This window comes from Condylura cristata, unplaced genomic scaffold (assembly GCF_000260355.1).
Source record: "Condylura cristata isolate star-nosed mole 26May11 unplaced genomic scaffold, ConCri1.0 scaffold00017, whole genome shotgun sequence".
NCBI lineage: Eukaryota > Metazoa > Chordata > Mammalia > Eulipotyphla > Talpidae > Condylura > Condylura cristata.
In genome coordinates this window covers 31,362,830-31,390,697 of record NW_004567118.1, presented here as the reverse complement: position 1 = coordinate 31,390,697, position 27,868 = coordinate 31,362,830, and the positions used below count along the sequence as shown (strand labels likewise).

The 27,868-nt window shown below is 60.3% G+C and overlaps 3 protein-coding genes across 5 annotated transcripts in view; 1 reads left to right on the top strand and 2 right to left on the bottom strand.

The window, feature by feature from the left end:
* Positions 1-6,583, top strand: part of SPNS2 (spinster homolog 2 (Drosophila)) — a 33,003-nt gene extending 26,420 nt beyond the window's left edge. The window contains exons 5-14 of the mRNA XM_004684756.2: positions 260-411; positions 615-681; positions 2,052-2,194; positions 2,469-2,621; positions 2,738-2,927; positions 3,311-3,376; positions 5,047-5,145; positions 5,242-5,405; positions 5,888-5,934; positions 6,500-6,583. Of these exons, the coding sequence (XP_004684813.1) occupies positions 260-411; positions 615-681; positions 2,052-2,194; positions 2,469-2,621; positions 2,738-2,927; positions 3,311-3,376; positions 5,047-5,145; positions 5,242-5,405; positions 5,888-5,930 (1,077 nt within the window). The 3' untranslated portion in view covers positions 5,931-5,934; positions 6,500-6,583. The remainder of the gene's footprint in view (positions 1-259; positions 412-614; positions 682-2,051; positions 2,195-2,468; positions 2,622-2,737; positions 2,928-3,310; positions 3,377-5,046; positions 5,146-5,241; positions 5,406-5,887; positions 5,935-6,499) is intronic.
* Positions 6,584-8,390: 1,807 nt separating this feature from the next.
* On the bottom strand, positions 8,391-21,493 carry MYBBP1A (MYB binding protein (P160) 1a). Of its 2 annotated transcripts, none has more exons than XM_012726372.1 (26): positions 21,279-21,493; positions 20,985-21,080; positions 20,244-20,327; positions 20,087-20,161; positions 19,893-20,000; positions 18,546-18,721; positions 18,218-18,385; positions 17,987-18,104; positions 16,679-16,974; positions 16,300-16,410; positions 15,681-15,806; positions 15,321-15,488; positions 15,129-15,234; positions 14,227-14,323; positions 13,969-14,120; positions 13,523-13,609; positions 13,295-13,444; positions 13,042-13,212; positions 12,786-12,943; positions 11,605-11,842; positions 11,352-11,477; positions 11,206-11,274; positions 10,538-10,651; positions 10,259-10,360; positions 9,258-9,394; positions 8,391-9,068 (listed from the first exon to the last, which is right to left on the bottom strand). In XM_012726372.1, exons 1-26 carry the CDS (start codon positions 21,483-21,485, stop codon positions 8,480-8,482), a joined length of 4,029 nt encoding a protein of 1,342 aa, XP_012581826.1. In that variant the 5' UTR covers positions 21,486-21,493; the 3' UTR covers positions 8,391-8,479. The 2 variants fall into 2 exon arrangements, with proteins under 2 accessions (XP_012581826.1, XP_012581827.1); XM_012726373.1 differs by having other exon boundaries at positions 8,920-9,068; positions 9,209-9,394.
* A 1,357-nt stretch (positions 21,494-22,850) lies between these two features.
* Positions 22,851-25,324, bottom strand: GGT6 (gamma-glutamyltransferase 6). Of its 2 annotated transcripts, XM_004684753.1 has the most exons (4): positions 25,185-25,324; positions 24,398-24,600; positions 24,197-24,310; positions 22,851-23,890 (listed from the first exon to the last, which is right to left on the bottom strand). In XM_004684753.1, the coding sequence occupies exons 1-4, from the start codon at positions 25,322-25,324 to the stop codon at positions 22,851-22,853; spliced, it is 1,497 nt and encodes a 498-aa protein (XP_004684810.1). The 2 variants fall into 2 exon arrangements, with proteins under 2 accessions (XP_004684810.1, XP_004684811.1); XM_004684754.1 differs by lacking the exon at positions 24,197-24,310.
* Between the last annotated feature and the right edge of the window lie 2,544 nt (positions 25,325-27,868).

Genomic DNA, 27,868 nt, shown 5'->3' with positions numbered 1-27,868 from the left:
GACCCAACTTAGGTTCCTTGTGCTTATGAGGACAGTATGAGCTGACTCTCAACCTGTAAAAGACATATCCCGGCCTTGGGCTAACCAGATTCAATCACACATACTCTGTAGAGGGGGAAACTGAGGCCCAGGTTGACCAGTAGGGCGTTATCGTTGGTGAGGCACAGGTTAAGCTCCAGTGTCTGGGCTCTGCAGGAGTGGGGGGCAGAGTGGGGGCCAAGGATTAGCAGCACCCAGCATTGTCTCCTCTCCTCCTCAGCACTTCTGGCTGCTGGTCCTGTCTCGGGGGCTGGTGGGCATCGGAGAGGCCAGCTACTCCACCATTGCACCCACCATCATCGGTGATCTCTTCACCAAGAACACCCGCACGCTCATGCTGTCTGTCTTCTACTTCGCCATCCCGCTGGGCAGGTGAGAGCCCGGGACACCAGGGTTGGGCTGAAGATCCAGTTAAGGTCACCCTGGACCTCTGCCCTCCCTCTCACCCTGAAGTTTGGCCCCTCTGAGGCCTACCCATGCATGTGGCCTGCCTTGGCTGAGCCTCGGACCTGCCCTGCAGCCCAGGCTGTGCGGTGGGGGTGGGGGCTCTCTGACTGTGCCTGTCTTCTCGCCAGCGGCCTGGGCTACATCACTGGCTCCAGTGTGAAGCAGGCGGCCGGAGACTGGCACTGGGCCTTGCGGGTAAGGACATCCCCAAATCTGCCCAGGCTAAGCGTCCCACCTCAAGGGCCTGGGCTCATCTACATAAGTCAGTGTTGGGTGTTGGGGGACCAGGTATGGAGGGAGCCGGACTCAGCTCCCCTCTCCAGGGGACCCTCAGTCTGAGAGGATGAAGGACACTCCCACGGGGTCAGGAAATTCCATGTCCATGTTGGAGCTTCCTGCTTTGACCCCAGGCCCGGTGCTGGCTGAGGCTGAGACAAGGCCTCTGTGTGGGGCCCTTGGGGTCTGAGGCCACTTCCCGCCCCAAGGGAGGATTTGGGGCAAGGCTGCCAAGGCCCCTGGACAGTGCAATCAGAGGAAACAGAGATCCCCAGTTTCGTGGAGAAGCGGAAGCTTAAGACAAAGTGTTTTTTCCTCAAAAGCAGGAAGGAAGCAGCCTCCGTGGAATTTCTTGATGGGGGTGAAGGGGCACTTGGAGAGGAACTCCCCAGTCTGTGGGCTCCCAGATCTGGTGGGGTGGGAGACAGCTTACTCTGTTCTCATGAGCTAGTGCGGGGGCTGGGATCTCGGAGTCCAGTCTGTCAAAACGCCCCGCTCATCAGGAACGAGGCCTGGTGCTTTGGAGATTCTGCTTCTTACTCTGGCTGGATACAGGGAGCATGCAAAGGCCTCTGAGGCTCTCTTCTCCTGGGACAGACTCCTTCCAAGTGATAGCCCACCTGCTTTACCACCTGGGAGCTTCATGCTCAGCTGTCCCTTCCCGGTGCTCTCCCCAGGGTGAGGAGTTTGCTTGGGAACTTTCCCAGCTGCAGGATGCTGAGCAGGGCTGGTATCTGACTCCCTGTCCCCAGGAACTCTCTCTCCAATCTCAGTCATCCATCTCTGTCCATCTACCTGATTCTTTTCCATCTGCCTACCCATCTGTCTGTCGTCTGTCCATCTGACCGTCCATCCATCTGTCCATGCATCCATCCATCCATCCATCTGTCCACCCAAACACCCACCCGTCCATCCGTCTGTCTGTCCATGCATGGATGCATGGATGCATGGATCCATCCATCCATCCATCCATCCATCCATCCATCCATCCATCCATCCATCCATCCATCCATCCATCCATCCATCCTCTTTCTGCCCATCCACCTCTCTATACATTTATCCAGCCACTTGTCCATCCATCCCTCCTTCTGTCTGATCATCCATCCCTCCCTTCAGTGCCACCACCCATCCTGCCCCTGGTCTCAACAGCCCAAACCCATCGCTGCCCTCATGCCCAGAGGCTTTGCTGGCGGGGCAGTGGGAAAGCTGCACAGAACCTGTGCGCCCTCCTGGTGCAGCAGAAGCAACCGCTGGGCCGGATGCCTAATGCTGTGCTGCCTGCCCACCAGGTGTCTCCCATCCTGGGCATGATCACAGGAACGCTCATCCTTGTCCTGGTCCCCACCACTAAGAGAGGCCACGCTGACCAGCTCGGGGGGCAGCTCAAGGCAAGGACCTCATGGCTCCGAGACATGAAGGCCCTGATCCGCAAGTGAGTGCTCTCGGGAGGGGTCGATCTGCTGGAGGGAGAGTGCTGAGATGCGGGGACCCTTCCTGGGGCAGCCCTCCCAGAGCCCTGCTTTCTGCTGGGAGTGGCATTTTGGCCACTAATGTTTGGCCTGCAGTCTGAACACTCACCCCAGGGCCCTTAGGGGCAGGCATTTGAGGCCGCCTGTCCCCGGGCAAGGTGTGATGGAGAAGAGGCAGTCTCCTGGGCCCTAACATGTGGGATCCCCGCTCACGTCACTGTCCTGACCTCTCCCTAGCCGCAGCTACGTCTTCTCCTCTCTGGCCACGTCGGCTGTGTCCTTCGCCACAGGGGCCCTGGGCATGTGGATCCCTCTCTACCTGCACCGTGCCCAAGTTGTGCAGAAGACAGCAGAGACATGCGGCAGCCCACCGTGTGGGGCCAAGGACAGGTGGGGCCTGGCCGTGTGGGCAGGAGTGAGGGGTTGGGGGGTGGGGTGCTGGACGGGCTCCTCCCCCCCAGCCTCAGCCCCCTCCAACCCACGCCCACTGCCCTCTGTCCCCACAGCCTTATCTTCGGGGCCATCACCTGCTTTACGGGCTTTCTGGGTGTGGTCACGGGGGCAGGAGCCACGCGCTGGTGCCGCCTGCGGACCCAGCGGGCAGACCCCCTGGTGTGTGCGGTGGGCATGCTCGGCTCTGCCATCTTCATCTGCCTCATCTTCGTGGCTGCCAAGAGCAGCATTGTGGGGGCCTATGTGAGTGCAATGGGGATGTGCAAGGGTTGGGGGTGGAGGGTCCAGGCCTGGGCCCTGGAAGCAGATCTGCTGCCTGACTTGTGGGACCCTCCTGCCCCCAGGAGATGGCAGTCCTCTGCCTGCCCCTCTTCTGTCCAGGACCCATTCAGGGCTCTGGGTGTCTTTCAGGCCTGCCCAGGGCTCTGGGCGGGCAAGGCTTGAAACTCATTGATGGTCCGCAAATCCCTGTGAGCCTGACTGCTAGGAGATGCAGGTCCCAGAGGCAGTTGGGATGCTTGGGGTGGGGGAGCTCCTTGCCAGCAGGCAGGGTATGGGGGACAGCCCAGGCCGGTGGTGGGGGTGGGTGGCAGGCCCCGACGGTCACTCTGATCTCTCCTGGGCAGATCTGTATCTTCGTCGGAGAGACACTGCTGTTTTCTAACTGGGCCATCACCGCGGATATCCTCATGGTGAGGCAGGCCATGGTTGCCTCGTGCTGACCTAGGCATCTTGATTTTTTGGGGCAGCTGGGGAGATGGGTGAAGAGGTGGGAGAGCTAGTGGGGCTTGGGCTTGGGAGGGAAGGAAGGCATGTTGGGAAGGTGAGCCCGGAGCTTGGAGGGAACAGAGACGTTGGGTTCTGCTTGGGGCAGAGCCTGATAGCAGAGGGTGAGTAGGCAGGGTGTGGGGGTGGCCTGGGGACGAGGGGGGGGGGAACGTCTGGAGGCTCAGGTTTGTGGCTGGAGACTGGCAGTACCAGGCTGGCACTGAGGTGGTGCTGCCAGCCAGCACTCCTCCCCCAGGATCTGAGCTTCCATGAACCCGGCCCCTCCCTGCTCAGGCTGGGCCCCCAGCATGCTGCGTGCCCACGGCTGGGCCGGGTGGACAGAGCCCGTCTTCACGGGCCAACAATGGGCTCCAGACCAGTCAGCCAGCCAGGGACAAAGGGCTGTCTCTTGTGTCCCTGGGCAGGGATGGGCGCAGGCTGGGAGGAACTAGGAGGGGCTGTGGCCCTGGTAAATTCAAGTCATTTAGGGGCATGGGGAGGTGGGTGATAACCTGATCCTGTCCTGGGGGTCCTGCAAGTCAGTCTCAGAAGAGGGTTGGGATGAGGGAATGTAGAAAGCAGGCTGGAGAGAGGGTTTGGCAGGCCTGGGGGCAGGAAGGCTACCTTACCTGACTGGAGCTCCTCTGCACCTTCCCGTCCCCCACTGCAATATGCAGGTGAATGGCAGGGCTGGGTGGGTCACAGCACCCTCTGAGAAAGCCTGTATCAGCTGCTATTGATGCAGGCAGGCCCTCTCCCTGGGCTTACAGCACCCTCTGGGTGAGGGAGTCTGTATCAGCTGCTGTTGATGCAGGCAGGCCTTCTCCCTGGCCTCTACCCCCAGGGGCAGCCCAGCTGCCAATGGTTTGGGACCCAGGGAAATCATGTCCCATTTTAATAAGTGTCACAGCCAAGTGACTAATTATTGCTGCAAATGGGGCCACGCAATCCCACCGCATCCAGGTCAACCCCCCCACTCCAAAGTGGGGGGCCCAGTAGGCACTGGCTGTTCTCACAGACCGTCACAAAGGCTGGCACTTGATTAGATGAGGCAGCTGGAGCCTGGGGCGGGGGCCTTGTCAGGGGTACCCACTGAACAGGCTGCTGCCCCTTGCTGACCTTGGCCTGCCCAGTTTTGGAGCCGAAGCCTTGCGGGTCACAGGGTCTGAGGGGGTCCTGGCATCCGGGCCTGAAGGTGTCTGTGGGTAAAGAGGAAGGTCCTGGGAAGGGCCCTGCTTCCCCACCCCCTATCCCACTCAGCCTCTGTCTTGCCAGGTCCTGGATGGGAAGCAAGATGGGTCTAGCTGGGGGGAAGGAAAGGCAAGAGGCTGGGCATTCAGGGTTGTGGTCCCAGCACTTCCTGGCTCCAGGAACGTGTGCCTCTGGGCCTCAGTTTCCCCGTGATCACTGCACTTGGCTCCCTGACAGCCTAAGCAAACCGGTCTCATGAGTTAGAGGCCTGGATGGAGGAGGTCAAGAGTGGGGTGTCAAGATAACAGGGCAGGGTGCACGGGTGGAGGAGAACGGAGGGCTGCAGGCATGAGGTGAGGCGGGATCCCGCTGCTCTGGCTCTGACCTGCAGCCTCTTCCACAGTATGTGGTCATCCCCACGAGGCGGGCCACCGCCGTGGCCCTGCAGAGCTTCACCTCCCACCTGCTTGGGGATGCTGGCAGCCCCTACCTCATCGGCTTTGTGAGTCCTCTGGGAGGCAGAGGGGCTGGGTGGGAGTCGGGCTTCAGGAGGTGGCCCTGTGCCGACGTCCACCCCCGCCTCCCCCTATTCCCGCAGATCTCTGACGTGATCCGGCAGAGCACCAAGGACTCCCCGCTCTGGGAGTTCCTGAGTCTGGGCTATGCACTCATGCTGTGCCCCTTCGTGGTGGTCCTGGGTGGCATGTTCTTCCTCGCCACTGCTCTCTTCTTCCTCAGCGACCGCGCCAAGGCAGAGCAGCAGTGAGTGGGGGTGGGGTGGGCCTGCTGCCCTGGCTGAGGACCGCTGGCTGGGGTGGCCGGCGATGGCTGGGGTGGCCGGAGCGGGAGGTGGCCTGCCTGGGGTGGGTCAGTCACTCGGCTGTTGGGGTCCAGGCCTAGCTGTCTCGTGATGCTGCTGCCAGCTCACACCCAGCACTGGCGAGGGGTGGCGGGAGCCCCTGATGGCTGAGGCTCTTGGTGGCTCTTTCTGGAGTTAGTTGGTTTTCAAAGCTGGGACCCCTCTCCTTCCTTTTCTTATTTTCTGACTTCTTTCTCCTCTCCTCTTTACTCCTCTCTTTCTCTCCTCTCCCCACCCCTGGGCTCTCCCACCCCCCCCTGGGGCTGACGAGGTCCCTGCCCAGCACTTCCGGTCAGCCGGCCCCCGTGACGCGATGTGCCAGAGCAGTGCCCGGGTCCGGCCCCCGCTGATCCGCCAACTTGACCCCCGCCCGTCTCTCCCCCAGGGTGAATCAACTGGTGATGCCGCCAGCATCCATGAAAGTCTAAGGTGGTGAGTGCAGGCAGAGGGCTGAGGGCAGGCTCTCTGTGAGGGAAGGCTCAGGGCTGGGTGAGAGGGAGCGCTCTAGACTGAACCAGGTCGGGCCCTAGGGGAGGTTCTGGAAGCAGGAGCACCTCCTGAGTCCCTTCCTCCCTGAGCACGTCCCACCAGCCGTGGGTTGGGTCCTGTGCCTCCTGAAACATCCCCAAAATGACCGATGGATCTGTGGGAGGGGGGCCGCCTCCCTCTTCCAGTAAATCAGTTCCCTCCTCCTTCCTTTGAAGAGCTGAGGGCACAGGTCAGAGCTGGGACCGGCCAGGAACTCCCTGCTCTGTCCTGGATTCTGTCCTCCCAAATTCTAAGAGGTGCCAGGGGCCGACTCCTACTTTGACCTTCCTGTGAGCCTGGTCTCTGGGGGCTGCGGTTTCCCAGCAGCACAAGACCCAGAGCCACTATCCCCACCTCCTGGCTCCAGTAGACCGAACTGTCACATGCCCCTGCCAACGTCAAACAGCAGGAACATGGAGCAAACGCCCCTCCCAAAGCCCCATCTCTGACCTCTGACCCCTCCCTCTAGGTGCCGCAGGGACAATGAAGAACACTTGTTCCACCCTAATCTGGGAGGAGCCCTCCGGCAGGCCGGCCCTCCTGGACGGTCCCTTAGCTTTCTGTGTGACCCTCGGCTGGGCTCCCACCCTCTCTGGTCTGGGACTGCTGAGTGGCCCTGGCTCCAAGAGGCTGTGCTCGCCAGCAACCTGGAGGGCAGTGGATGCTGGAGTCGTGTGGGTGGACAGACTCCCGGCTCTGGGCTTGGCACGCAGAACCCCTGGGGCCCTCGGAGAAGACAGTCACCACTTGGTGCATCAGGAGACCCGGCCCTGTCACTGGCGTATGCGGTCCTGGGCAGGACCCTGCCGTCCCCAGACCGTGTAGCCAGGGGGCTGGACTCGCCCACGCAGGTTGCTGGGCGAGACATTGTCCGCAGCTTTGAAGACCCAACGGCTCCCAGGCTGCACCAAGAAGGGGTGGCTCAGGTCTCGGGGCGGCACTTCAGGTTCTGAGGATTCCTGGAAGGCTGGTGTGTGGGCACCACAGCCGTTCAGGTGGGTGTCCAACCTCGGGGACGCTGGACTTGACCGGGCAGAGCTGGGGACACAGTCCCCGGAAGATCACTCAGAAGACTCGTCTCCCCTGCTCTGGGCTGGCTCTCAGCCTGGAGGTCTCCCAGGTGGGGGCCACCCCCCAAGACAGGGAGTTGGCATCGCCAGGGGTGAAGGCCCTGGTGGCAGCTACATACATACCACCTGTGCCCTCAGGCTGAAGATCCACAGGGCCCTCTGGACCCCCTGGAGCACCTCTGTCGGCCATCTTCTCCCTGACAGCCCCCCTTCCCCAGAAGTCAGGAAGACACTGCTGCCCCTAGGCTGGGCCTTTTCCAGGGGCAGGGCCCAGGGGACGGTTCCCAGAATCTGTGGAGCTGCAGCCAGAGCTCCAGCTGCCAGGGGAAGCGGTCATCCACCGAGTTTCCTGTCCCGGGGGTAGTCTGGTGGACGAGGCCCCTGCAGAGGCCTCCACGCCCGCGCCCCTCCACCCCACACCGGCTGCTGCTGCGCCCATGCACATTTCCACACGGCTCCTCGCTCACAGCCACATCAGAATGCAGCTGCCAACTCCTCGGGCCCCTCGGAGGGGCCCACTCCCCCGCTCCATACACACCGCCGCACTTGCTGGAATCAAGGTGGCTCTGGGCCCCTGTGGTCAGCAGGGGCCCCAAGAGCCAGCTTGACAATGCTCTGCCGTAGTTACTGGCTGGCGTGGCTTCAGTGGCGTGCAAGCTAGTGGAATGCCTACTCCCCAACAAGGCTGGGGCACCCTGAGTGGCCAAACACAGGGGTGGGCTCCCCTCAGACCCTCGTGGCCTCCACTTCCGCCCCAGCCTCAACTGGGGCCCCAGCAATGTTTTCTTGTTGTACAAGAACCAGGTCCAGTGTTGCCTCCTCTTCCTTCCGGAAGCCAAACTGCTCCTTTATTTTTTAGAGCTGCTGATTGTGAATCTCAGAGTCTTAAGAGAGAAGCCAAATATATTCCTCTTGTAAATGAAGAAATAAACCTATTTAAATCTTGCCCCGTGGCTCCTGCAGCAAAGTGACTGGGGCTGGGTCACGAGGCGCGGCCATACCTGGCCACACCTGCACCAGCAAGCATGGGGGGTGGGGGTGTGTGTGTGGGGGGGGGGGTGGGTAGGCTTGCACTGGCCTGTGTCTCTCTGTGCCAGGCCACCAGACACTGGCCCATGCCACCTGGGAGCCCAGGGCCTCGCCCCTCACGGGTTAAGTGGCCTGTGCTCTGTGCTGAGAAACAGGCCAGCTGGCAGAGGGAGGCCCAGCCTGGGCACGAGCGAGAAGGGCTCGGCAGCGCACCCCCCACAGGCTGGCAGCAGACCTGCTCCCCCCAGTGCCAGAGGTACAGCAGGGACAGCAGCTTGTTTATTAAAATCATGGTGAAAAAATAGGTTCTCTAGGGCTGACGGGGAAGGGGCCGGGGGGCAGGGCCAAGTTCAGGACTTCTTCCCCTTCTTCAGCTGCACTTTTTTCTTGGCCCCACCCTGAAGGAGACTAGGGCTCCGGTTGGTCAAAGACAACCTGGCCTTTTTCCGTGGCAGCGGGGACAGGGGTGACTTGCCAGAGACCTCCTTTTGGGGTAGCAGATCCTTCTGAGGCTGCTTTTTGCCAGCAGTCTCTGTGACGGACACCGAGGGGGTCCCATTCACCTGGGATAGCTTCTGTTTCTTCTTCTGCGGCTTAGGGGTCTTGGCGGGGGTGCCGGGATTCAAGGCGTGGGGGCCTGGGGCTGGACTCTTGGCAGCAGGTGTTCCGTTGACCTGGGGCTGGCCGGACGCCTTGGCCTTCATCTTGTTCCTCTTCCTCTTCTTCTTGCCTGTGCGGGGGGGCTGGTCCCCAGCGGTGGCTGCAGGACTGGCACCCTCGCCTTGCGTGGAACCTTCCTCTTGCACAGCACCCTCTGGCTTTCGTTTCTTACGCTTCTTGGTTTCTGGCAAGAATCCCTTCTTCTTCCGCTTCATGCTAACAGGGCTCTGGGTCACACTGGGGACTTCCTTGGCATCTTTCTTCTCTGACTTGGGGCGCCTGGGAGAAAGTGAGCAAGTGAGAAAGAAGCCAGCAGAGGCAGCAATGACGGCCACTCCGCCGTCCTGAAGGACCCCGGGGGCCCAGGGCCCCTTCCCCACACTGAGGCCCCTATGGAGTGAGCAGCAGGCCCCGGCCACCTGCAGCCCAAGGTGCGGCTCTCCTCCCGGCTCTCCTCCCGGCACGTACTGGACTCCCAGGGTCTTCATGGCCTGCCAGTAGAGGTCGCAGAGGCGGCTGGCGCCCGAGGAGCGCTCCCGCTCCTGCAGGGCAGGCTGTTGGCTCTGCAGCACGCCCAGGATGCCGGTCAGGTCCGTGCTCAGCTTCTGCGGAGGGGCAGGAAGGCTCTTGATCTGCAGCCCCTCTTCTGGGTCCTCAGCATGCCTTTTTATCAGTACACCCCCCCCCCCCCCCCCGTGCTTCTCACTTCGAGGGTAAGAGCCCTCAGGAACCATGCTCCTGTGCTTCCACGCGTGGAGGTCTGGTCTCCACTTCCTCAGCCCCTCCCAGTCTTCCCCTCAGTGGTCCAGTCCGCTCACCCTTGAGGGATGACCCCAGCACACATCCAAGTCCTTTATGCCATTTCCCTCTGCCTTACTGAAGGGGCCTTCCTGGCACCACTGGCTTCCAGGACACTGCTCACCCCCGACCTCCTCCTGTCACTCCGATGGTCTGCATGTTCTGCAGGCCCCCCTCCTTCCTCTAGCACCCCCTCGGCAAGCTTGCCTGCACCTGGACTCCGCGCAGCATCTGCACTACAGACTCCCAAGTTTGGGGCACTGGGCTCTACAGCCTCCTGACCACCACCCGAGTCCCCCAGCACCTTACAGCCTGCATGCCCTACCTGCTCTCAGTGACTGCTCCCCCAGACACCTGGGCTCCCTCCTAATAACTGTCCGCCCGGAGCCTTCTCCAGCCCTCCCCGCTCCCTCTCAGCTGTCTGCCTGGATCACAGCACTAACATCCCCTGGGGTTCCCCTTCTCCCCAGCCAGGCAGGCGTGGCTCTCTCCCCTTCCAAGCCAGCTGCTTTCATCATGGCTTTCCAATGAAACCGACAAACAAAAAGTCCAGATCCCTGACCCTGGCACCCAGAACCTTCCCCACAGCCCTCCTCACCCCCCAAGCCTGGCTCCTCTGCTTGCACAGCACCCCCTGTCCAGCCCAACGAGCTCTGGAGCCCCGGGCTCACCTGCTGGTTAACAGTCCTGAGGAGAGTGTTGAGCAGCCCCAGAGAGGTCAGCTCCTTCTGAAGCTCCGTCTTGCTCTGTGCCTTCCCGAGCACCCGCAGGTTCTGAGGGGTTAGGGGTGCGGCTGAGGCACCTCGAAGAGCTGCCCCAAGCCTTACAGCCTACATGCCCCTGGGGGACCCCAAAGCCAGCCGAGGCTCAGGATTTCAGTAATCTTCAGCCCTCAGTTCCTTGGAACCGCTCCGGATGGGGGTGTGGAAAGGGGAGGTCTGTGCTGGTACCTCAGTGACCTTCGCCAGGATCTGGCTGATCAGCTGCTCCCACTTGGAGTCCTCAAAGCACAGTCTTAGCTCCTTCATGGGCAGGGTCTTCTGCAGCAGCAGGCAGGCCTGGGCCTGGAGTGGGGGAAATGTGGTCACCAGGAGCCTCACAAGCCGGGCTCAGGCCTGGGCAGCCTCATGGGGACCTGGCACTCTGGGCCCAGCCATCAGCAGGTGGGGAACTGAGGCCTGGGAGGCAGCTAGGGCTCCCACGGACCGGTGTGGCACTCGGAGTTCCTGGCCTTGCTAGCTCGGTGCCATCTTTTGGCCACTTGCCCCCTCCTTCCCACCTCCTCCCCCACCCCGCAGCCTGCCCATCAGCAAGGCCAGAGTGCCAGCTCCAAGCAGCCCAGCTCAGGCCTCACGGACGGGGTGGCTATGGGGTTCAGGCTGCCTGCGCATCTGTGCAGGTGCTCGGTGCTTACATGTGGCAGGCGCTGGCCAGGCCAGAGGGAACAGAGGACAGTCTTTCCCTGACAGAGCATGCGCCAGCGGTCAGGGTTAGAGGAGCGGGGTTGGCCCGCACACCTCACCCTCACAGAGCGCCACTCCTGGGCCTCGGATCCCCACCCTGCAATGAGCCAGGTGGGTAACCCAGAACCCCGGGGCTGGGGGCTGGAGTCCCTTACCTGGTGGCGGGGCCGGACCGAGCCTGTCACACACTGGATTATGACAGGGAGCAGGGTCTTACAAAGCACCTAGGGAGGGAATGATGGCTGTGAGGGGCACTGGGCTCAACCAGGGCCCACGGGCTAGTGCCAGCCCACCCACTTACCGGGTGCCGGGCGAAGAGGCTGAGGAACATGGGGGCGGTGAGCGGGCTGTTGCGCTTGGTCAGGAAGGAGCTCAGAGCTGATGAGTAGATGGCGGTCACGAGGCTCAGATCCAAGCCACAGTCAGTCTGGGTCAGTGAGAGAGGTGTGATGCAGGGAGGAGTGTGGGCAGGGCAGAGCCGGGGCGGCACCCCACGGCTGAAAGTTGGGTCCCGAGGAATCTGGGGTGGCTGGCCCCAGGCTGAGCCTGCTCACCTCCACGCCCTGGGGCTTGGAGCTGGCGTCCGTGCCGGCTTTCTCCTTCTTCTGGGTCTTGCGGATGGTGTTGCCCTTCAAGACCCGGAGCAAGTAGAGCGAGGCATTGAAGTAGTAGAGGGAGATGGAGGAGTCAGCCTGGCGGCTGGCCTGCTGCACCAGCCTCTCCACCTGGGGGTACAGCACCTCCTGGTTGCTCACGCCGTGGCAGTAATGCCGGGAGCGGCACAGGTTGTGCCTGTGGAGCATAAGGGGCAGAGCTGGTCTTGATGTTCCCGCCACCCGTTCCCCGCCAAGCAGTGTCCACTCTCAGAGAGGGGATGGGTGCCCCACGTCGCGGTGGGGAATCAGACAACTGGAGAAAAAGAGGAAACTGACTAAGGCCGAACCACAGGCCAAGTCCCTTCACACGGTCCACAACTGTCTCTCACGGGACACTGGCTTTCACGCCCTCTGCAAGGCAGGATCAGGATGGGGACAAGGAAGGACACTCAGCAGCCTCAATATGCCGGTGGGAGAAAAACAAGGTATAGGGCTGATATGGGAGAAGAGCTGGGGGCGCACTACCCCTCATACCCTTTATGCTGCATACCTAGCACTTGAGACCCCCGACCGTCTGGAAGGCGGCTCTGGAAGGCAGGTCTGCCTGTTCTGCACCTGTGTGATCTCCCCACGACGCCTGCTACACCCCTAGCCACACTCTTACTGCAAATATCGCAGGTCTCCCCACCACTGCCAGGGTGGGGCTCACAGGCCTCTCATGCCCAGTCGTGTCTGAGGGGACCCCCCGAATTCTCCTTCCTGCCTACTCGTGGCCGCCAGCCTGATGAAGCCCAGAGCTCCCAGCGTCACTGAAACTCTGGTGGAGCCCTCCCAGGTGCCGCAAGACCGAAGTGTCCTGTTCTACCCAGCCCCCCACCACAGCCCTACCACCCCACTGCCGGGTGACTGCTCTGGCTTCCAGGCTGCCGTGGTCCAGGCGGCGATGGGCCTGGCGCTGGAAAGCGGTCCAAGACTCGGGGGCTCGTGTGAGTCAGGGCAGGACGTGGGACCCTGTCGTGGAGCAGTGAGCCTGTGGAGCCCAGTGGGCTCTCCCTGGGACCCTGGTTTCCACCCCGTCTCGCTGGGAGCCCCCAAAGCCGCTGGACGCCTCGGGGCGTCAGGCGGGGCGCCGCGCTCACGTGAAGATCCGGGCGGTCTTGCGCAGGAGGTCCTGCTCCTGCTGCGTGCTGCTGGTGCGCATGCTGCGCTGGATGATGCCCAGCAGCGGCTCGAGCAGCTCCAGGACCAAGGGGTTCTCCGGCTGCTTGTTCACGAGCACCTCGACCAGGTCCAGGACCTGTGGCCGGGACAGGTGGGCTCAGGTAGGCATGCGCTCGCGCAGAGGGAGGTGGCAGGGTGGGAGGCGGCTGCTGGCTGGGCGGTCTCCAGGCTCACCCGGATCTGGAAGTCCCGCCGGAGCACCTTCTCCTTCTGCAGCTTGCTCTTCTCGTCCTTCCGGGCCTGGATGCGCAGCTTCTGCTCGGCGAAGAGGCTTGAGAGGCTCTGGTCCAGGGCCATCATAGCCTCGTCGTCCAGCTCCTCCTCTGCCTCACTGTCCTCTCCTCCCTGGGGCGCAGAGGGGCAGTGAGCCGCCTGGCCTCACGGGCTGGCGCAGACAGGCGTGGGAGCCCTCCCCAGCCCGACTCACCAGCGCCTTTCCCGACTGCAGCACCGCCATCAGCTGCTCCCGGAAGCCCTCGTCCACGTCCCCATCCAAGTCCTCCTCGTCACTCTCCTCCTCGTCACTCTCCTTTTCACTCTCTGCTTTTTCGTCGTCCTCGCTGTCCTCACTCAGGTCCTGAGGGTGGCAGGCGTGTCACCGCCCCCTTGCCACCGAGTGTCTGTCCACCCTGCCCTGCCCCTTACCGGCCAGTACCTCTATGCCCTTTGGTTGCCTGGAATCATCTGTGACCACCACGTTATCATCCCCATCCTCTCCCTGGTTCTTCTCGGGGTTCAGCACCTGTGGGAGATTCCCAGACAGTGACTCATCTGCTGGCGCGGTCCCTTTGTCCTCCTTAGACCATGGGTCCTCCCTACCTGCCTCCCCCGACCATGTCCCATCCACTCTTGGCCACAGGCCATGCCCTCCAGAGCACGGGCCGGCGCCTCCTCGGTCACCTGACGAATTCTCCCTCCTGCTCTGGCCTCACCTGCAACAGGCCTGCTCTGCACAGCAGCGGAGTTTGAGGAAGGCTGCCCCCACCCCCATTATGCAGATGACAGCAAGGGGCCAAGGGGTTCATGGGGCTGGCTAGCGGACCTGGGCCTGGAGAATACCCACCACCCTGGGATTCGCCCCTCCATGGTCCCCAAACTTACATCCAGGATTAGCTGCAGGCCACGCAGAGTCAGATGGGAGCAGATGTGGGTGAACATGGTCCGGGCCACTTGGCGTATCAGGTGGCTGGGCTGGGCCAGCAGGGCCAGCAGGATCTCCACCAGCACCTCCACCCATGGTGGCTCCTGGGTGTCTGCAAGCAGGGAGAAGGCTGAGCCCAGCACGGCAGCAACCCCCATCCTGGGGTCCTGCTGCGGCAGGGTGTCCTACCCACACCTCCCCCCCGGGCAGTAACCCACTGGTGGCCTTGGAGCGGGTCTGGCGGGCGTTTTCCCCCAGGCTCTTCTTGATGCAGGTCTGGATGTCGCTGAGGAGGTCACAGCTCTCCTCAGGGGACTGTGGGCAGAGATCAGGGGAGTGGCCGGCCAGTTAGGAACAGTGGCAATCAGAGGCCTGGAACACTCCACCCTCCAGTGTCACCCTGCAGTCCTGAAAGCAGGACCCCCGGCTGGGTCCCAGGGCAGCCCGACAGCTCATGGCATCAGGCTGGGAGAGCGCCCAGGAAAACCAGAGCCCTACTCCTCCCTGGGTATCCAGAGCGGAGGGAGCCCGGCAAAGCTGCTTCACAGAAGCCAATTTACGTCCTGCCTCTCGACGTAAATTTCTAGATTACTCTCTACACATCTGGCTTGATGATACAGAGAAAAAACTGAAAAAATCCCTGGTTTTATTTAACTTAACCCATTAAATCTAAGCCAGCTCAAACCCAATCTGCCGGGGATAAGCCCAGGCTCCCGTCACCAACCAGTGCGCTGGAGTTTCCTGAGACCACCCTGCATGACCCATGGTGGCATCGTGCACGTGCAGAGCCGGGCCAAGGCTCAGGCCAGGGTGGGAGAATGAAGCGCAAGGCCCTGGCCACCTTTACCCCTCGTTCTCCGGCCCCTCTTCCCCAGGGGCCTGACACACCCTGACCTGCGCTCCGTGGTCTGAATCTAGCTCAGGGCCTGGGTTAGGCTGCACTGTGGATGGAGTGACTTTTTCTTCAGCTGTAATTCCACCTGGGACCAGTTCGCTTAGGAACCCGGCAATTCCTCCTCTCCAAGGCTTCCTTGGCTACCCCAGGCCCCGCAAGCCTCGGAGGGAAGCCTCTCACACTCAGATCCCAGGCCCACAACCCCGCCCTGGCAGGCTGCCGTACCTTGAAGAGGTGGATGCCCACCAGGAGTAGGAGGTGCTGGAAGGCAGTGGCCCTGGCCTTGGCCTCCGAGGAGCGGGCCTCCAGTTCCTTAAGCGTCTGCAGCATCCTGTGGTGAGATGGGCATGTTCTTAGGTCACTGCTGCCAGCGGTAGGCCCTGGAGCGCCCCCCCCATTTTCTGGAAATCCCCTCACCGGTCCCAGGCCTCGCGCTGCGGCTTAGTGAAGGGTGTCAGGGCGGTCACGTTGCGGCTGTGGTTCAACAGCAGGTCTGCAAACTGTGCCAGGCGGTAGGTCCAGGGCCTCCTGTCCTGGGTCTGGTCTGGCGTCTGCCTGGACTGTGTGCTGAGGGTCTGCAGCAGGCTGGGGAAAGGTGGGGGTGGGGGTCATGAGCTGGGCCAGTGCCCCGTGGACCCCCACTGCCACTGCCACCTCCAGCCCCGGAACTCACGGGGCCTCTGCAGCTTCACCCAGTTTAGCGGTGGGGAGCAGACGCTGCTCCGTGGCCCAACCTGCTCGGCCACCCTCAGCCCGCTCCCGAAGTGCCGCGCCCACCTGAAGAAGGCACTGCTAACCACCTCTCGGGTCTGGCTCTCCAAAGGGAAGGAGAACTGATGTTCAGTCTCTGGGATCTGGGACACGGGCTTCTTTGTTTCGAAGAACGAGTGGAAAAAACAAAACCTGGAGTGGGAGGGAGAAGACCCAGCATCGCCTCATCAGTGCCAGCTCTCTACCCTCCTTGGGTAGTATCACTGAGGGTCTGGTGCCAGGAGGAGGGAAGCACTCTGGTGATGATGAGAGGCAAAGGACACTACGCTGCTCAGGGCTGGACCCCCAGCTGCGTACAGCTGGGCACAAACCGGGCAGGGAGAATCAGTCCCCCACCCACCCACCCTCGGAACAAGATTGATTTGCGGCTGTGTGGTCTCGGTGGCCACAACTCTGCTGGTACCAAGACGGCTCCCCATGTTGGGCCCGCGACGAGGCTGTGCTAAGCAAAGGCTTCCCTGCAAAGGCGTGGCCCCAGCCTGGGGGGGGCCCGCTCGTCTGCTCCCTACCGATGGCTTGATCTGACGGCTTCTGGCTTGGGGGACCCGAAGGCGGGCTGGGCAAGAAGCTCAATTTTTTTGGCCATCCCACCCCGAAGGAGTTGGGGCTTCAGCATGGCTCACACCTGGCCACCTCCTCAATTAAGGCCTCTTCCTTCTCTGAGTGCAAATTGTCCACGATGCTGACCAGGCGAAAGATAATCCACTTCTGGAGCCGGAACACCACTCGCGCGGGCCTGGGGGTGGTAGAAGTCATTTCAAGGGGGCAAAAACATCCTCCACTGCCTCATCCTGGAGACAGGACAAGCAGGATCTCCTCGCCCCTTCTCACTAGTGGGACCCGCGCCCGAGCCAACAGGCCTTCTTCGGCAGTTATGGCTCCTCCCACCCGCCGGCCCTCCACTCCCACCCTGGTTTGGAACCATGAAAACCGGGAAGTCAGGGCCTTAGTCTCGCAGGCCCAGAAAGCCGGCCCCTGAGGTCCTGAGCCTGCTCCCCAATCACCTGTGCAGGGAAGCGTCCTGGGTCTTCTTCTGATTGTTGGTGCTGAAGTCCACCAAGGAGTCCAGATCAGGCTGCAGAAACATGTCCCGCAGCCATGCCACATAGCCCCTGAGGGCAGGGGCACTCAGGAACTGCACCACGCGCCAGTAGGTGGGCATGACAGGGAGGCCCTGGTTGGTGACGGACGTGAAGGCCACCACTGCGGCCAGCTGGCGCTCGGGGTCATCCGGACAGCCTTGCAGGAAGGCACTCACGTACTCATTCATCTCGGCACCGAACTTGGACTTGTTTGGCAACTGCAAGAGGAGGGTGTGGTGCTGGGGTCACTAGTCCAGAGGGTCCAACAGCCCCACAGGTTGAAGCGAGGCCTAGGCGGTTAGTCCTCCCCCGCCACCTGCTGCCCCAGTGGTTCTATCTCGCACCAGAGGGGCCCTCCCGCTGCCACGCTGCTGGAAGACCTTCCTTCTGACATCCAGCTGGACGAGGCCAGGCTCTTTTCTAGGCTGCAGGCAGGCAGGGTGGTGGCTCAGTCCAGCCTGGGCTACCCTGGGCTTCAGAACCTAAACCTCTCACATGCCAGGTCGCTTGCTACCTGTTTCTGTATGGCAACAAATATTGCGCCCCTACTCTTGACCTCCACGCAGGACTTTCTGCCTATCCCTCATCTACAAGGGGAATGACGGCTCGCGGCGGCCAGCGGGAAGGCGAAACGAGCGGGTGAGAGGGCTGACCCGGCAGCCCTTCCTGCAGGCTGGTGCTGCTTCATGAGCTGGGTGGATGGCAGGGTACCCTCACAGCAACGCCGGGCGGGCACTGCTCCCGACTCACAGAGAGGCGCAAGCTCGGGAAGGGACGCGACCTGCAGGTGGAGTCAGGGCTGGAACCCAGGTTCTGTGCTTTAACCACCCTTGATTCCTGTGACCAGCACTTAGCCTAGGGTGGGGCGCAGGGACAGTGCTCACAACACTGGTCGTGACTACACCCCTAGAAGTAACACTGGCCCGGGCGAGGGAGGGAGGCTGGACACACCGCCAGGTGGACGTGCCTCTGCCGAGGGGCCCGTGGGCAGAAAGGCAGGCTTTGCCAAAGCTCCTTTCAGAGAGGATGGACGAGGTGGGGAGACTCAGACAGGCCAGTCACCCAGAGGGCGGGTGGACCTGGACATCCACCTGTCCTCCAGCAGCGGTGCCTGCCCATCCCAGCCAGCAATACAGAGCAGCCCTCTTCTCCAGAACTTGGCTGATCCCCGAGGCAGCCTGCCTTCCTTCCTAGGAAACAGGTCTGCTGCCTCACCCTGGCGGTACCCACCTTACCAGTGACCATATGCTCCCCAAAAAGTCGGATCACATCTCCCCGCATCACCAGCTGCAGCTGCTCCTTGGACAGCAGGGGCAAGGCGGCGCCCAGCAGGCGGAAGCACATGAAGCTAAGGGGGTTGGGACAGGGCCTGGTCAGAGGCCTCGTTCCTGTGGGTGACCCCCAGGATCACAGGCCCATCTCCATGTATCAGATGCGTGAGAGAGGACAAGCACCGTGTACCTGGTTGGCCACTGCTGTTTCTTCAGTAGCCCTTGCTCCACCACTTCCTTCCAGAACCGAGGGAACGCGTCCTCTTGAAGCGCCAGGCGGAGCAGGTCCAGAGCCAAGGCGGGCAACTTGTGCTCCTTCTTCACATAGGTGGCAGCCATCTTCAGCACGTTCACCAGTCTGGGGGGGAGGTGCAGGGGGCTCATGGGGCAGCCACCTAGCACATGAGGCCTAGCGGGCCGGGCGGGCTGCAGGGATACCCAGGGGCTACTGCCAATCTGTGGATGGCCAGATGCAGCATTGTGTTCCCAGAAGAGCCAGCCCGTCACCTCCCTCCAACCTGGGGACGTTCTCAGGCGAGAACAGGTTGACCGGGCCCATCAGCTTCTCCAGCCTTGCGGGCACCTTCCGCTGGGCCAAGAGGAAGAGCTCCAGATGCTCGGGGGAGCCAAGCACCCAATCCAAGTCGGCCTTAAGGACACTGGGCAGGATCTTCTGCAACGTGGCTTCTGGGGCCTGGGTGGGGAGACAGGGTGAGGATCTTCTGCAGGATCTTCTGCAATGTGACTCCTTCTGGGCTGCATTCCACTCACCAGACTCCTATGAGCCCCCAGCAGCGCCGGTGTGAGGTAGGACAGTCAACCCCCCTGGCTAGGTGGGAGCGAGCACTTGTTAAAAAACTCAGCCCCCAAGTGCGAGGAACACTCATCCCACTGACTAGGAACTACTCTTTTAGTCATTCCTTTCCAGGGTTTTCTAGAGGATTAGTTATTTCTTATACAAAGAGTCCTGAGAGCTGGGATTCAAATTCAGGTCCTTCTGGCTCCGGGGACAGGGCCTGGTCAGCTCCCCTCAGTCTACCTCCATATCCAAGTTGAGCAGTGGTGGCCCCGACAGGGACGTCTGCCCCAAATCACAATGGTAAACACGTTTAATATGCTTCCCGCACGCCAGGTACTTTTCGAGAACTGCAGTGTCTAATACGGCAGCACTGGCCACCCACACTTGCAGTGTGGCTAATCGGGATGGAGGCGGGCTCTAAATGCAAACACACACTGGACTTGCGAGCTTTCACACATGCAGAAAATAAACTATTTGACAACTTTTCCACTAACTCCATTCTTCAACAATATTTTAGATACTAGTTACTAAGTTATGCTTCTTTTGCCTTTTAAATGCAGTTAGTAAGAAATGGCAAGTTACATACTGATGGATGGACATCTTTTTTACTGCCCTTCACTCTGCTGTGCCACGCACTCTGCATTTTTATAAAACCCTCTATCAGCAGGGGACAGGGCCTGGTCAGCCCCCCTCAGCCTACCTCCATATCCAAGTTGAGCAGTGGTGGCCCCGACAGGGCTGAGGGCTCTTGTGATGGTTAGCATTTTTAGCAATGAAATATTTTTACGTAAGGCACACACATTGGCTTCCATTAGACAGCAGCCACTGCATTAGCAGCCATGACATTAACAGACTACACACCACTCAAACATCTCCGTACTGGTGAACCAAAAAAGTTCACGTGGCTAGTTTTATCGTGCTGGCCTGCAACCCAACCCACAGTATCGCCGAAGCTGGCTTATATAGTTCTGAGGGACAGTGCTGCTCTAGAACATGAAGCTGCTCGGTCCCCACATTTATGTAACAAGAAGCACAGCCAGAGGCCCCATAGCAGGTGAGCCCATACCTCGGAGAGGATGTCCACCAGGGCCTTCTGGGGTTGCTCCTGCAAGTGGTTGGAGTGCTGGCCCAAGGCTTGCAGCAGCTTCACTGATTTCATCAGCGCCTCCTGGTCCTGGTACCCACAGAGAGACAGAGTAGGGCATGTGCCTCCCATTCCCACGCCTGTCCCCAAACCCTGTGTACCCCTAAAGCTCTTACCTTCACCAGTCTGCCTGACTGGAAGAGTGCTAGCACCCCAAACAGGTTTGCAAAGAGAGCAGGTCTTATCATTGCCTAGAAAAGGATGCCAGGCACCGTGAGAAGGGCCCAGGGCACTCCCCCCTGCCTCTCCACTCCCCAGGGTCACCACTCTCACCTTCTTCACCTTCTGCACATCATACTTCTCTTGTATCTGCTCCAAGATGCTGCCTAGGGGGATATCTTCAAAAGACTGTAACAGCTGCCAGGAGTTGAGGGAGAAGAGAGACAGGGTATCAGGGGCACAACTCAACCTCCCTACCCCCTCTCTCCCTTCAGCTTCTGCCAAGAAACCTTGGGTTCCCGCTACCCTGGCACTGCTCACCAGCCTCTGGGCAGTGGTGATGATGGACCTGCTGCCCAAGCGGGGGTCTTGTCTCCCCGCCCCACATCCACTCGGGGTTCAGAAAGGAAGTTCTGTGCCCAAATAACTGCTCAGCTGAGATTCTCAGATACTAGCCCACACTGTGCTCTGAGTTGGACCAAGGCTGATCCTAAAGAACTAGATCTTTCTCGCCTTGCAGTTGTCCCATCTCTTTAGACATGGCCTGTGATGAGCTGCGTGTTCAACTGAACGTCCCATCAGTAAGGGAGCTGACTCCAAAGATTATTACCAGTAAGAGGCTGGTAAATTCAAGTACCAGAGAGAAAACTTTCCCAACCTCTCAGTCTGGGATTCTCTACCTCCTTGTAAGGTGGGCAACCATCAGATCAGGTATCAACGTTTCCCCCCCCCCCTCGACCCCAGCTTTCCCCAGTCCTCAGCCCCTTGCCCTGCAGCTGAGACATCTGTCCTCGCCCCCCAACATTATGACCAGTACGGCTGGGGCCCTTCCAGGGACCACCTGTGCCACCTCACCTGAGCCAGGGCCAGACTGTAGCAGGGCCGGGCCGTTTCTCGCCCGACCCCCAGCCCAGTGATTAGGCGCTTCAGGGCGTACTTCATCTCGGATCCCTGCGGAACCAAGCGCACCCAACCCCACCAGTTAACACTGAGAAGGATCGTCGGGCTCCCGCCCACCTCAGTTCTTCGGTCCGGGCTCACCAGGCCATTCAGGTGAACGACCACATGCTCCGAGCCCCAACCCTTGCGGCCCGCCGCCGCATCTCGGCCGGATCACGCCAGCCGCCACCCCAGGGCCCGCCACCCTACCTCCGGCTTGGTGCGCAGATACTCCAGCAGCTTCTCCGTGGCCTCAAGTCGCGTCTCTTGCTGTGGCTTCGCGATGTCCCAGAAGAAGTCCAAGAACTCGCGGCTGTGTTTCAGCAGGTCATGGCGATCGGCAGGCCCGCCGCTGGTTTTCGCCTCCGCTCGGGGAGCCAGGGGCTCCGAGGGGTCGGGGCTCTCCATCTCCGCCATGCTCCACAGACACGTGGGCTCCGAAGACGGCCTCTTCCAGGTCAGGTCGCGGCGCAGGCGCGCAGGCGCCCTGTGTGGGGCTGACAGGGGGCGTGGCCTCTGGGGGCGGGGCCCCGGGAGGCGGGGCCTCGGGGAGGGGCCCGGCGCAGGGCCGCTTCTGCTCTTCCTAGCGACAGTCTGAAGTTTGGATTTTAATATTCGTGTGATGGGAAGTCACTACGGGTTTTTTGCAGGGGAAAACCTGGGCCGCCTTTTCTGACTGCCGTGTGGAGAATGGACTGTGGGAGTGCAAAGGAGGAACGGGGAAGGCCATTCGGAGGTAACGGTGGGTTGGACAGGTGACTGAGGACAAGCCAGATTGGGGCTCGTGCACCTGTGAGGGATGCCCCTGGGGGAGAGGAAGAAAGAGGGGTTGCTAGGTTTGGGGCTAAAGTAACTGGGTACACTGTGGTACCATTTACCGGGCTGGGGAGTGTTGGAGGGATGGTGGAGGTAGTGGATCAAGAGTTCCATTAAATCTGATATTTTTTGCAATAGTAAAAGATGGGGCCCAGAGTTCTATTACAATCAGGTACCTTTTGCAAGGTGCCAGTGTGGGGCTGGGCCAGCTTCTTGGCTTGAGAACTTGCCTCTGGAGGGTTGTATCCCTGGTGACCCAGCCCTCTGCAAGGGGCAGGTCAAGCCAACCCTGGCTTTTAAATTCCACACACGAGGACCCAGCACCCATGCCCTGGCCCCTGGGGAACCTCCTTTTCTTTCAACCTCTTATGCCTTGTAGTCTATTTTAGAGAGTGACTAGGGGGTTTATCTCCTAAACAGAGCCTCAGGAAGCAGAAAGTGAATGGGGAAGTATGGAGGGGAGCTGGGTCTCCTATGCTGTGCTTGGGGGACACCCTGACACCAGCTGCAAAGTCTCACAAAAAAATAACCAAGAAGCAGGAATGGCATCCAGAAGATTGGATCTTTATTTAGTCTAGCCCATATGAGGCAGATCAGCAGAGGGAAATCAGCCTGGAGGGAAGGATGAAGGATGGAGCTGCCAGCCATACCCCAAGCCCTGCCTGTCCTGCCACTTGGAACCCAGAGCCAAGGCAGGGGCTTAGCCTTCTACCTGGTCATCCAGGTGTTCCAGCTGAACTCAGGGCTGGCCCAGGCCCTGGAGTTCCTTCCTCCCCATTCTCAGTCCCTTGGGGGGGGGGGAGGGTAGGGAGCCAGAGTCCATGCAACTGACCAGGTCAGAGGTTGAAAGCCAGAGCCACTGGTGAGCACATACCCTTGCGCACTGTTTATATGCGACATCACTGCCGGGCCTGCTCTGGGCCTGCCTGCAAGGCTTGAGACTCCCCTGACAGATACTCCCCCACCTTAGAACCCCTGGAAGGAGCAGCAGTCTTTGGGGATACTGGAGACATGGGCGTGCTCTGCATGGGCTGACACCTGGAGCAGGGTTCCCTGGCCACAGGTGCTGGTGTTTCCTGTTGGTCCTTGCAGGTGCTGGTGTTCGTGCTGGTGCTGGACCTCAGCTTGGGGTGCAGCCAAGTGGCTGAGAAAGGTATGAGTCATGATGCTGGCCACTGCAGAGCTCCCAGCAGCCACAAGCCCAAACACATCAGCCTCTGTGTCATCCAGGCTGTCACGAAGAATGAGGGGGTAGGCCCAGGCACTAGTCGCAGACTTGGCTACCAGGTTGCTGAGCAGAACCCCAGTGCTTGGGGATAGGTGTCTAGAGCCAAAGGAGCTGTTCAGTGAGGAGGTGAGAAGGAGCACAGAGCCACTGCTGTCCACAGTGGCCAGGACACTGCTGCCAGGGGGCTCAGGAGCTTGTGGTAAGCAGGAGTCAGGGCTGGGCCCTCCTGAGTGTAGGGCTGCCTCCAGCAGTGTCAGCAGTTCTGGGCCAGCTGAGGGGCTGGGCGTGGTGTACAGGACGCCCTGGGGCACATGTAACTGCAGTGCTGGCTCCAGTGTGGGCATGGGCTCTGCCAAGGGTCTTTCCAACTTCAAATCTTTGGCCAGCAGATTCAGTAGAGCATCCCCTGCAAGTTCTGGTGTGGGGGTGCGTGCGGCCCTGCGGAGCATGGCTGCCAGTTTTTGGTTGATGGCTCGGGCCCCGCGACCCAGTGGTGTCCCATCGGCATGGCAAAGAAATGGACAGAGGCCCTCTGTACCCTGGGCTTCCAGCGCTCTAGCCAGGGATGCATCCACCACGAAGCCCTCTTGAGCCAGTGTGATGGGGCCCACCAGCAGGCGTGACCAAGGCAGGTGGCCGAAGCGTGTGTGCAGCAAGCGCAGGGCAGGCAGAGCCGAGGGAAGCCCCAGGCTGGGGGTTAGGGTCTGCACAGGGCCGGGCGTCAGGGCAGTTGAATTGCCCGAGGAGCCATTGTGGAAGAGGCCCCAGAACGTGGCACCTGGCAGGGAGACAAAGGGGTTGCACCAGAGTCAGGGACACTGGGGTCAGGGGGTTTCAGCAGACTAGGTGAAGGGTCACTGTGTTAGCCTGGGAGCTGTAGCTACTGACGAGGCCTGGAGACCTGGGTCAGTAACCAGACCTGGGGGCCAGATCACATGGGCCTGGGATTAAGGGTTGCAGCCTAGGGTTGGGGCTATTGCTCAAAGCGTGGGGTCCTCAGCCTTGAGGTCAGGGCCACTCTCCACATTCTGGTCATTGACCAGGCCTGCGCTTAGGTTGCTGTCTAGGGTCATGGGTCACTGACCTAGCCCTGTGGCGTGAGGATGCACCACTGCCAGACACAAGGCTGCTCCAACTCCGGCGTCCACGACGTTGCCTCCTGCAGCAAGCAGCTCTCGGCCCTGGTGGGAGCACGTGGCTGCAGCAAGGAAGGGGTTGTCTTGGGGAGGGGACTGGGACCAGCTACCTGGCCCTTCCCCTCCCCCCAAGCTGCTCCAGCACTGACCTGCAGGGCTGATGATGGCACTGTGGTGGTATACGCCCAGGCGGTGGGAGTGCCCACTGGGTGGTGGAGCTACAGAGCCCGAGGTTCCTGGAGAGCTGCCCCTGGCTTGAAGTTGGGTCACAGCCAGGGAGAAGCCAACGGCCAGCAGCAGCAGGGCAGCAACTAGTTGGGCCCAGGCCCCAGGCCGACCACCAACCTCGTTCCTGCAGAAAGTTGCATCCTGAGCCAGGGGGACAGGGGGACACCCACAATCCTGAGGAGCATTCAGGGACTAGTTCCCCAAAGGTTCGGATTGCAGGAGGAGCCTTTAAACTTTCCAAGGCGACAGGGCCTCCCCAGAGTGCTTGGCATGGATGGAGATAACAGAGATGGAGAAGAGCGTGGAGAACCAAGGCTTGGCTAGGGAGGGACTCCGAGAGGAGCTCGGAGAGGCAGGGCTGACTTAGCTGGGAGGGGTGGCCTGAGGGGCCTTGACAGTCTTGAGGAGCAGAGCCCAGCCAGGAATAGCCAACCTGCCTGGCAGGTGCCTCTTGCACCAGGGGGCGGGGCCTGGGAACCTTTGACAGAAAGACCTTCAGTGCTGATTTGGTACAGATGTACCTTCGGACACACTGACCTTGGGGTGAGTGGCACAGGCCAGATCTGGGACCCTGTCCCATGTTCCCCACATTCGACCCGAAAGTTCCTAGAGCCGAGCCAAGGACCGGGATGTCTGGCTCCCTATAAGGCTCCGAGAGGGCAACTAGCCAGCCTCAGACCTGCAGAGCCACGACCCTTCTTGACTCACCCAGAGGAGTCCTGAGATGTCCAGGGATCGGGAACAAGAGGCTCTGCCAGCTCCTCTTCCTCCTCCTCCTCCTCATATTCCAAGTTTGGTTCCCAGAGCTGCAGTTTCTGGTAGAGCACAGGCCCTGCCGCGGGTTCCATGCCCTCCTGCCAGCCAGCCAGCCTTCCCAGCTGAGTCCCAGGAGGCGCTGAGCGCGGGTGGGTGGGAGGTGGAGGCAGCCTTGGGGAAGGGAGGTGGTGGAATCTAGAACAGGTCTGGGCAGGGCACAGGGCCAGGAGGCTGCATGTGGGCCTGCCCTTTTAGGGAGCAGGGCCCAAGGGGCTCTCACAGCGTTGGGTGTCACAGCTCAGCACCCAGTCCCAAGGTCCTCACCACAGGTCTGAGACCCAGAATACCCTATGCGCCTTCTTTCAGAGGAGCCTTGGGTCCCCACGCTGGTGACAGTGGAGTTTGAATTAGGGCTAGTTACATTTTGTGACTTAGATCAGGGCTCAGCGTGTGACTAGGAGCTGGTGTGATCTCCAGCCGGGGTCTTCAGCTAGGGGCGAGTCAAGGCTCAGGCTGAGGTCACTGGATAGGTCCCTCTGGGCTTTTCTGGTGCAGCTGCGTATGTGAAGGGAACACCCTGGGCGGCATGTGGCTCTTGCCCAGCAGGTGGCGCCACAGACTGCCAGGGAACTGTGGCCTGGAAACAGTTGCCAGGTTGCTGGGACTCAGGAGGACTTGCTCTGTGCAGCCCCACAGAGCGCTGCCAGGCTGGCTACAGAAGCCGGCCACCTCTCTGCTGACCACTCTCTACTGTGACTACCTCAGACCTGCTCCATCTCCCTTGCCTCTTACCCCGAACCTTCCAGCTCACATCTCAGAGGATGATCTTGCTTCCTAGTCCACGTAGACTGGTAAAGGTCCACACCAGGAGTCCCCTTCCATCCCATTACTGACTCGCTTCCCCACCTGTTGCCATGGAAGAATCATCTCCTGTTTCTGACCCCAGCCCCTTCTACTTCTCCAGGGACCAATTTCTCTCTCCTTTTTCTCTCTCCTGTAGCTTCACACCTTCTCTTTTGAATTCTTCTCAGTGACATTTAAACAGGATTGAGTCCTCAGACATGCCAATGTAGGCCCTCCCTGGTGGCGCAGCGGGAATCTAAGCACCAAGAATCTAAAGCCACTTCAGCATGAGTTCATCCCTACCCTGGAGGTGACCCACATGGCTCAACAGACCTCTCCTGACCTACCCACTGCTCCCCTCAGCGGTGTGCTTCGTTGATCTGCCTGTTCTGCTCCCCACTCTGTCTCTGGTGAATCCTCTCACCGCCCCTGCATCTCTGGCCTGTACCCCGGTTCTGTATGCATAAATAAATGTATCTTTTAAAAAAATGCCAATGTATACCTAACAGACACCTATTGGAACGTTCTTAGCTGTACTAATCAGAACAGTCCCAAGTTGGAAACTGCACACACACCTTGTCAGTGGAGTGGCGGGACACACATGGAAGGCACTGCAGAGGCGAATGTCTGCAGAGGAGTCTGCAGTAGTGGTGAGAATCTAGGCGCTCGCAGAGACAATGATGAGTGAAAGAAGCCAGACAAGAGAGTCCAGGGAACTTTCTATTGGTATGATGTCCAAGGTCAGGCAAAACAGTCTCTGTCCTTAGCAATTAGGTCGTGGCTGGAGGAGCACGGAAGGCTTCAGGGATGCTGGTCACACTCTGTGTCTTAACCAGATGTTGGTTGCCTGGCTGGACTGGTTGTGAAAATGCACCCCGCATCCTGACTTTGGGGGTCTGAGCTGGGGACCGGGAGTCTGTGATTGGGCTGTGGGCACAGAAGGTGGATGTTGGGGTCACTGCTGGAGGGGTTTTGCAGACAGAACCAGTACTCAAAGAGATGTTTAGGGCACCCCTATTTTCACCTCCTGCTTCCTGACTCTCAGGCATTACCTGGCGGAGTGGCCCTGATCTACCAAAAATCATGCTCGCCTGCTGTCTCTGCTGCCTCAGCTCACTACAGATTGCTTTATGCCTCCCCCACCCACCTGGGAAACTTGGTTACCAGGTTTTCTGAGTTCTTGGACCAACACAAAGCAAACCAAATGGCCATACCTGCAAAGGTCTTTGTTTTGACAGGGGTGATGGGGTTGAGGGGAGAAATTGCAATTACCATCTGCTCTCACTTCATGAAATAATTTGACTTCACTTCTATTAACACGTGTGGGGAGGTCATACTCAGAGAATGAAGGGCATCCTCTCCCAGGAGGAGGCCGTGGGAGCTGTCCCTGAACCGCTCCCGTCACCCTTAGCTCCTGCTTTGGCTCCTGTTGTCCAGCAGACTTGATAGGTTGACCCTGCCCAGCCACATTCTCCTGCTCTTGGCCTGGGTGCTGACAAGCTCTTTGGGACTAAGACCTCCACGGACTGGGCCCCAGGGACCTTTCCTTGTGGTGTCTTTCTTGTTCCCATAACTCTGGGTCTGGATAGCACTGCCCTCCCAAACCCATCCCCAGCGGAAGGAATATGGAAGAACTCAGGCTTTTCGCCTCTTCTACTTCCGGCCTCTGTAACCGCCACCTGCAGCTTTGCTTTCCTCCCGGCTTTCATGTTGTCCAGAATCCTTCTCCCTTTGCCCAAATCTACCGTGAACCTGCCTGTCTTGGGGTGGTTGCACAACACCGCCATTCCCAG